This window comes from Alexandromys fortis, unplaced genomic scaffold, assembly GCF_014885135.2.
Source record: "Alexandromys fortis isolate MF-2015 unplaced genomic scaffold, M_Fortis_MF-2015_v1.1 scaffold_339, whole genome shotgun sequence".
NCBI lineage: Eukaryota > Metazoa > Chordata > Mammalia > Rodentia > Cricetidae > Alexandromys > Alexandromys fortis.
This window is the reverse complement of record NW_026068234.1, coordinates 83,038-92,807: the sequence shown is the minus strand read 5'-3', so window position 1 is coordinate 92,807 and position 9,770 is coordinate 83,038. Positions and strand designations below refer to the sequence as shown.

The 9,770-nt window shown below is 36.8% G+C and overlaps 1 protein-coding gene across 1 annotated transcript; it reads left to right on the top strand.

Moving 5' to 3' along the window:
* Positions 1-950: 950 nt before the first annotated feature.
* LOC126493790 (vomeronasal type-1 receptor 3-like) lies at positions 951-5,213 on the top strand. Its single transcript, XM_050130895.1, has 2 exons — positions 951-1,042; positions 4,315-5,213. The coding sequence occupies exon 2, from the start codon at positions 4,326-4,328 to the stop codon at positions 5,211-5,213; it is 888 nt and encodes a 295-aa protein (XP_049986852.1). The 5' UTR covers positions 951-1,042; positions 4,315-4,325.
* The last annotated feature ends 4,557 nt before the right edge of the window (positions 5,214-9,770 follow it).

Genomic DNA, 9,770 nt, shown 5'->3' with positions numbered 1-9,770 from the left:
TATTTAAATCACTGCTTGGTCTATTAGCTCTAAGTTCTTATTGGCTAGCTCTTACATTTTAATTTAACCCATTTCTATTACTCTGTGTATTGCCACGTGTCTGTGGCTTACAGGCAAGGTTCTATCCAGTGTGGCTTACAGGCAAGGTTTTGTCAGGCATCTGTTTCTGGTGGGGCTTCATAGCTTCTCCTGATTCTGCCTTCTTTCTCCCAGTATTCAGTTTTGTTTTCCCCACCTACCTCTACTCTGCCCTATCACAGGCCAAGCCAGCTTCTTTATTAATTAACCAATAAAAGTAACACATATACAGAAGGACTTCCCACACCACTTAACTGCTTTAGAAAGTTGTCATTATTTTGAAAGAGACATATCACAATACTAACTGCTTCTTTTTTTGAACTCTGTACCTGCAACTGCATGTCTGCACTGTGATCTATCTACAAGATCCTTCAGAGAATGATAGCTGCACATCAAGAAGCCACCAGGGTCTTTAAGTCTGATTTTATGTAAGTGGAAGGGAGTACTCTAAAGCTTGAAAATTAACGACAGGTACACACAAGACATGAACAAATCCTTTAGAAAATGTGTCTCCAGCCAAGGAAACACAGAAGAACCACTACATTCCCCTCCTTCGTGCCCCTTAGCAAGATGTTCTTCAGAGTCACAAACCCTCCCCAGTAACTCAGCTTGTTCCAGATCCAAACAAGGCCATACAACTGACTTCACTTTCCTAGTACTGAACTTTGGAAACTTTTGATTTTGTGTGTACTCCAGGGACTCAAAGACAAGTTCCCTTCCCAATTACTCTTAATTGCTTCCTTGGATATGCTGATGTAATTTGGAAATATTTTTGTTGATTTATAACTGAAGGATTGCTGAAGTGTTTTTTAATCCCTTATGTAGATGATGCTATGGATGCTGAGCTGAGATAAATGCCACTCATGCGGTGGAAAAGGAGACCGGGGCCTGTAGTTTCATCCAACACATGACAAACTTACCTTTTACCCCAACACACACTACTGTGGTATCACAGAACACACAGGTAAGAAACTTTTACTTTTATACTAAGACATGGGTAATTGGAAATGAGACATAAATGAGTATGAGGAAGGACTTTGTCACTGAGATTGGAAGTGAACAGTATGAAACCTTTTTACAGGAAAGGAAAGGTTTTGGCTACTGGGTGTGCAATGTACTCTTTTTCCTGTAACATGGGCAATAATAATTTATTCCACAGATTCTAGAAGTGAAGAAGGTTCCTGTTTCCCACATCTTCTTTAATATTTGTTGTCAGATGTTTTTCATGATAGCCATTCTGATTGGAGATAGATGTATCTCAAAGTTGTTTTAATTTTTTTTCTAATGACTAAGGATAATGAACAACTGTTTTTCTTAGAGGCAGGGTCTCACTGTGTAGTGTATCTTTGACTGACTAGGAGCTTACTATGTAGACCAGCCTTGCCTAGAACTCACAGAAATCCAACAGCCTCCAAGCACTGGAATTAATGATGTATCAATCATCACTGAGTAAACTCTGTAGCCCAGGCTTGTCTTGAACTAATGACCCCCACCCCTGTCCCTGCCACTACAGCACATCCTACCATCATGTTCCACAACTTTTAAAAATAGTTACTGCTCATTCATGTTTTTTTCTTTTAAAAAATATATTCTCATTTTATTAGTCCATTTGTTGGTTTGCAGTTTTGTTTTCTTCATATATGATTTTTTCATTTCTTTGTGAATTCCAGATCATATTCCCATGTCTGGAGTGTAGCTAGTCAATGGTTCTCCAGTTCTGTGGGCTGTTGTGCATTCTGCTCATAGTTTCTTTTGATGTGAAGAAACTTGTAAACTTCATGTAGTTCCACCTGCTGATACTTGGGGCTAATTCCTGTGCTAATGAAGTGTTTTTCAGAAAGATCTTGCTTACCCCAGTGTCTCGAAGAGCGTTCCCTATGCTTTCATCCTGCAGTTTTAGAATTTAAATTAAGGTCTTTTATCCCTCTCAAACTGATTTTTCTACAAGGTGAAAATAGGAATTAATAAATTTCCTTCATCTGTAAATGAATATCCAGTTTTGATAGTACCATTTGATAATTGATCACTATTATTTATTGGAATCTTTGTTACCTTTGTATAAAAATATGTGGCCATAGGTTTCTTGGCTTAATCCTGAATCCTCTATTCTGTTCCATTTGTTTAACTGTTTTTAATCCCAGTATCAGGCTGTCTTGTCAGCTAACTCTACAGTATTATTTGAGGTCAGCTATCGTGATAGCTCTAGCTCTGTTATTAATTCTTAGGATTGCTTTAGCTATTTATAGTCCTTTACAGTTCCATACAAATTCCTGGATATTTTTTATATATCTGAAAGAGATGATATGGGAATTTTGATGCATAGACTGATTTTGGAAGCATGGTCATTTTCACAGTATTAATTTTGCCAAACAGGAGTAGGAAGTTCTTTCATTGTGTGATATCTTGTTTGCTTTCCTCTTTCAATCTTAACAGAAATATACTGAAAGATGGAAACCACATGTTTATGTCAGATAAAGAAAAGATCTTTGACAGTGTCCACCATCCCTTCATGTAAAAGTCCTTCGGAGACTAGGGTAGAGGAAAACCATCTCAGCACAATAAAGGCAATTTATAGAAAACTCAAAATTTTAAATGAAGAGAAACTCAAAATCATTCCCACTAAAATCCTGAATATGAGGCTGTCTACTTTTTCCACACCTACTCAATATAGTACTTGAAGTTTTAGCTAGAACAATAAGATAATTGAAGGAAGTCAAGGAGATACAAGTTCGAAAGGAAGAAGTCAAAATATTTTTCTCTTCAGATGACATGATTTTATACATGAAAGACTCAAAAGACTCCTCCAGGAAACTTCTACAGCTGATAAACATTTTAAGCAAGTAACAGGATACAAAATAACACAGAAAAATCAGTAATCTTCCTAGACAAAACTGACAGACTGAGAAAAAAATCAGAGAAAGAACAGGCTTTAAAAATAGTTTTGAAAACAAAATATGTTAGAACAACTCACCAAATAAGTGAAAATTTATATAATAAAATATTTAAGGTATCAAAGAAAAAAATTGAAGAAAACACTGTAAGCCAAAGTTCAGCTATGTTCATGGGTCAGCAGGGTTAATATCACATACTAGCATGCAGGAAAAATGGCCATTTTACCACAGGCAACTTATATATTAAGTTCAATCTTCATTAGAATGTCAACATATTTATTCACAGAAATTGAAAAAAGAATCTTAAGCTTCACATGGAAATGCAATAGACCCAGAACAACTAAAAAATCCTGAATAAAGGACTGGCTAGGTGTTTCACAATGCCAGATCTCAAACTGTAATAGAGATCTACACTAATAAAGATAGCATGACCCTGGTGTAAAAATGGACACATTGAAGTCCTGTATGTAAATCCACACATCCAAGGACATTTGATTTTTCATAAAGAAGCATAAAATACATATGAGAAAAAGAGACGGCATCTTTAACAAATAGTGATGGGTGACTGAATGTGGAAGGATGCAAACAGATCTTCATCTACCACCATGCACAGAACTCAACTCCAAGTTCATCTAAGATCTCACCATAAGAAGATGGTTCCTGAGAACTGTCCCTAATAATTGTTAAAGTATAAAATATGCTTGTACTTATTGGCACAATAAAGGTCATTTGAGAAGGACCCTAATAGCACAGGTATTGAAACCAACCATTAATAAGTGGTACCTCTGAAGGGATATAGCTCTTGTGCAGAAAAAGACACCATCATTTGAGCAAAGTGAAAACTCTTGTCTCTGCCTTCCTTGTGCTGGGATTACTAGTGAGTTTCATCGTGACTAACTCACCTCCTCACACTTGTGCTGAAAATGCTTTAGTGACTGAGATATCTGCCCAACCCCTACAAAATACTTTTTATAGAGGTACCATTAAGCAATTGTTCTAAATGACTTGTTCATATATGCAAGAAAGGTTGTGTATTTATTCTTAAGAAACTTTTTCATTGTTATAATGAGGCTAAATTTTATATAAGAAATATGCAATTAATGGGCAGCCACTTTAGGATGAGACTATTTGTCTTGATCCTGAAAGTTCACTAACTGGCCATAGAAAATTCTAATAATGTTACCATTGAAGTCAATGTAACAAATATTTTGGAAACATTTATTAGAGGGAAATGTTTATGAATAATATGATGAGATACTGATTTAATTTAAGCTAGTAAGAAATTATTGCAAATGTTAGTTTTTCTCCTTGCTTCTGTTGATATGAATACATTTGTCTGTTTTAGATGACAAGAAGATGGCTCCTGAGAACTTGTCAATGGGGATGTTTTCCTTGTCCCAAACAGTTGTGGGAATCCTGGGTAACTCGTCAGTTTTGTTCCATTATTTTATATCTTTATTCTCTGGAAAGTACCTGATGCCCAAGGATGAGATTTTAAAACACCTTACTCTAGCCAACTCATTGTGTATTATCTCAAGAGGAATTCCACAGACAATGACATTGTTTGGCTTTCAATCATTCCTGGATGACATTGCATGTAAATTTATTGTCTACAGTAATCGAGTATCCCGAGAGGTTTCTCTACATACCATGTGCTCCTTGAGTTGTTTCCAGGCTATCACAATCAGCCCCAGCAACTCCAGGTGGGGGAAGCTTAAACAAAGAGCCATCAAATATATTGTTCCCTCCTGTTCACTCAGCTGGCCTGTATACCTGTTTCTAAACAGCAAAATTGCTATGATGGTTGGCCGTAATACCAACTTAAATTTCACCAAGAAATTCAATGTGGGCTACTGCTCATCATTTGATATTGGTGGCATCCCACTATATTTATTTTTGATCTGTTTCATTGATATTTTCTATCTGAGTGTCATGGCCTGGGCCAGTGTCTCCATGGTGAGTATTCTCAATAGGCACAAGAAGCAGGTACTGTACCTCCGCAGTTCCCACCATTGCCTCAGAGTATCACCTGAAGCCAGAGCCACCCAAGTCATACTGATCCTAGTGTGCATCTATGTCACCTTCTATTCAATGACTTTCATCCTGATTTTTTATACAGTGTTCTTTAATAGACCAAAGCTGTGGTTACTACACATTTTTGCATTTCTTGAATCATGTTTCCCCACCTTTTGTCCCTTCCTACTCATCACCAAAAAAACTTTTTATAAGATCTGTTTTTCCTGATGATAGTTTTATAAGTTCTGGTCACCTTTGTTCTTTGATATATTCATGTATGTACTCTTTTACTCATTTGGGACAATGGGGATCACTAATGACTGGATGATTTAGGCCATTTTGTTGCACTGTAAGACAGACACCAGCATTTTTCCTAGTCTTTATAATAGTGCCTACAGAGTTCCACAAGTTAAAACATCTCTTTTTGTTTGCATTGCAAAATCTCTAAAATTAGACATCATCATGAAGTGGAAAACAACTTATGCTTAAAGATGGCCAAGCAACTATTGTGGATTGAACTTCTCTGCAGGAGCAGGATGGACTCCATTCCTAATGCTGACAATGAGTGAGAGAAATGAAGGAAGGTAAAAATTTGATACATGAATAATTTCAGGTGTTTGACAATAGCATGTTTTTATGACTGACTCAAGTCATCCCATGCCCTGCTTCACTGAACTTCTGCTTTGAAATCTGAGGAACTATGTTAGTGGCTCTATTGTGAGTTTCTACCTACAGAGGCAAGTGAAGCAATTTGTATCTCTTAGAGCCCTCCAAGCCATCTTGAACTGCTGTGCTTGTCCATTCCCTTCCATTAGGTCTCTTCCATCTCTGCACTCTTCAGGAAAGTTTTGATGACTCAAGGCTTTACATGATAAATGCCTTCACATTATGGAAGTAGAATGACCATATTTTTCCTCTTTAGATACATTTTGCCATGGGAATGATAGTTTCCTGAGTATATCACAGGTTCTTGTGGCTCCTATTCTCTGATGAATTTGATTTTTCTTTCTTGATGCTGGTATAAACCTCATAGTGGACCAGACACCATTATGTCCTTTGACAGCATCATACATTAGAAAGACATAGTCATTCCAACTGTCATACAGACTTCAACACATTTAAGTGAAGCTGCCATGTCCCAAGGGGACTTGATAGTTAGATAAACGTGTGACACAATTAGGACATAGATTGGCCTGCATATGAGATGGCTATCATTTGAATACTGTATTGGGTAATGAAATTGAAAGCAGGAAAAGTCCCAGAAAATGTCTAGAAATGTAATCAATCAAAAATAAAAAGAACCTATGTGAATGAGTCTTGTATCACATAAGAGATCTTGGTCATTTAATAAAACTAATTTTCTTTCAAAATTGCATATACAGGAATACACATTTTATGTGTTACACATACTTTAACAATCATTATGTATACACTATTATGTGACTTGAAATATTAACATACCATGACACTGGCAAACTAAAACTTAATTAAATCATTGAGAGTTAAAGTAGGCTATAGATCCATAGAAACTCAAAAATTGCATTTGAAAATGTAGTTTGTTGCAACAATTATGGAAAATGCCACAGATTTGTGAAAGACATAACAAATTATCAAACATTCAAATTTTATTTATTTATTTACTTATTTATTTATAATTTAAACTTTTTGAGTTTGCTGGAACCTCCAAGGGAGGGAGTAGGCCAGAGCCAGAAACCTCTGTGAGACTAGGCCCAAACCAGGGACCTCCACAGGAGTGGGCCCAGGCTAGGGACATCTACAGAAACAAGGCTGAGCCACCAACCTCTGCCAAAGTAACCCTGAGTCAGCAAACTCCACAGGAGCAGGTACAAGGGAGTCACCGCTGAGGGAGCAGGTCTGAACCAGAGACCTCTGCCAGACCTGGTAGCATGAATCAGTGCCCCTCTGAGGTAGCAGGCCTGAGCCAGCAATATCCACTGGAGCAGGCCCAATACAGCAATCTCTGATGGAGCAGGCCTAAGCCAGTGAGCTCTGCTAGAGCAGGCCCAAAGCAGTAACCTCAGCAGAAAGAGTCCCAAGCAATCAATCTCCATAGGAGCAGGCCGGAACGATCCCTGGTATTGCAGAGTGAACTCCAGGAGCACAGAGCGACCTCCAGGAACATGGAGTGACCAACAGGGTGACTGGAACCGTGGCCCTGACTGCACCACAAGGAGCAACCATCTGAGCCTTTGATCCACATACTAAGTAACAAAACAAACCTCAACAGACACAAAAAAAAATTTGGAATAACCCCGTGTATCTTATCAGACCACCATGGCTGAAAATTAAAATTCAAAAACTAATTCCAGAAAGCCCACAAACACATTGAAATTAAACAATGCTCACCTGAAGCATCAATAGGTCAAGGAAGAAATTAAAGACTTCCTAAAATTCAACAAAAATGACCACACAATATATCTAAATTTATGGGACACAATGAAAACAGTGTTAAGAGGAAAGTTCATAGCACTAAATGCATATATAAAGAAGTTGGGAAAATCCCACCCTAGAGAATTAACAGAACATTTGAAAACTCTAGAACAAAAAGGAACAAACTCACCCAGGAGAACTAGATTGCATGAAATTATCAAATTGAGAGCTGAAATCAACAAAATAGAAAGTAAGAAAACAATACAAAGAATCAATGAGACAATGAGTTGGTTCTTTGAGGAAATAAAATAGGCAAGCTTTATTCCAAACTAACCAAAAGGTAAAGAGAGAGAGAGAGAGAGAGAGAGAGAGAGAATAACCAAATGAACAAAATCAGAAGTGAAAAGGGGGACATAACAAAAGGCACAGACAAAATCCAGAGAATCACTAGGTCCTATTTCAAAAACCTATACTCCACAAAATAAGAAAACTTATAAGAAATGGACAACTTTTTGGATAAACATCACTTACCAAAATTAAATCAAGACCAGATAAGCAAATTAAATAGAGCTATAACTGCTAAAAAAATAGAAACAGTCATTAAAAGTTTCACAACAACAACAAAACAACCAACCAACCAAACAAACAAACAAACAAAAGGCCCTGGACAAGATGGTTTCAGCTCAAAATTCTCAAAGAATAATTTACCAATATTCTTCAAATTGTCAAATTGTTCCAAACAATAGAAACAGAAGGAACATTGCCAAACTCTTTTTATGAGGTTACAGTTACCCTGATACCCAAACCACATAAAGACATTACTAAAAAAGAATACAGACCAGTCTCACTCATGAACATTGATGCAAAAATACTAAATAAACTATTGGCAAATTGAATCTAAGAAAACATCAAAAAAAATCATCCACCATGATCAAGTCGGCTTCATCCCAGAGATGCAGAGATGGTCCAACATGTGAAAATATGTCAATATAATCCACCATATAAACTAACTGAAAAATAAAAACCACATCATCATCTTCTTAGATGCTGACAAAGCCTTCCATAAAATACAAAACATACCTTCATGATAAAGGTCTTGGAGAGAGCAGGGATACAAGGAACATACCTAAACATAATAAAGGCCATATACAGTAAGCCAACAGCCAACATCAAACTAAATGGAGAGAAACTCAAAGTGATCCCACTGAAATTAGGAACAAGACAATGTTGTCTACTTTCTCCATATCTATTCAATATAGTTCTTGAGGTTCTAGCTAGAGCATTAATGAAAGGAGATCAAGGGGATACAAATCAGAATATAAGAAGTCAACCTCTCACTATTTGCTGATGATATGATAGCTTACATAAGCAATCCTAAAAATTCTACCAAGGAACTTTTTTACAACTCATAAACACTTTCAGTAATGTATCAGGATACAAGATTAACTCAAGAAAATCAGTAGCCTTCCTGTACACAGATGATAAAATTGCTGAGGAAGAAATCGGAGAATCAATGCCTTTACAATAGCACAAATAGCATAAAATATCTTGGAGTAACTCTATCCAAACAAGTGGAAGACTTGTATTACAAGAACTTTAAATCTTTGAAGAAAGAAATTGAAGAGGACACCAGAAAGTGGAAAGATCTCCCATGCTCTTGGGTATTCAGAATGAACATAGTAAAAATGACAATCTTGCCAAAAGCAATCTATAAATTCAATGCAATGCCCATCAAAATTCTGGCAAAATTCCTCACAGACCTTGAAAGAACACTACTCAACTTCAGACGGAAAAGGAAAAAACCCAGGATAGTCAAAACAATCCTGTACAATAAAGGAAATTCTGAAGGCATCACAATCCCTGATTTCAAACTCTACTACAGAGATATAGTACTGAAAACAGCCTGATATTAGCATAAGAGCAGACAGGAGGACCAATAGACCCCAATCAAAGACTAGATATTAATCCACCTGTGTTCACACCTGTGAACACCTGAATTTTGACAGAGAAGCAAAAAATATAAAATGGGAAAAGAAGCATATTCAACACATGGTGTTGGCATAACTGAATATCAACATGTATAAGAATGAAAATAGATCCATATCTATCACCATGCACATAAGTCAAGTCCAAATGGATTAAAGACCTCAACACAAAACAACCACACTGAACCTCATAGAAGAGAAAGTGGAAAGTGCACTTGAAGACATTGGCACAGGAGACCACTTCCTAAATATAACCCAGTATCACAGACACTGTGAGAAGCAATTCATAAATGGAACCTCCTAAAACTGAAAAGCTTCTGTAAAGCAAAGGACATGATGAACAAGACAAAATGACAGCCTACAGAATGGGAAAAGATCTCCACCAACCCTACACCAGACAGAGGTCTGA

Bases quoted from the DNA above. Each gene is read 5' to 3' on its own strand.
- LOC126493790 (XM_050130895.1), top strand. From the start codon at position 4,326: ATGGCTCCTGAGAACTTGTCAATGGGGATGTTTTCCTTGTCCCAAACA.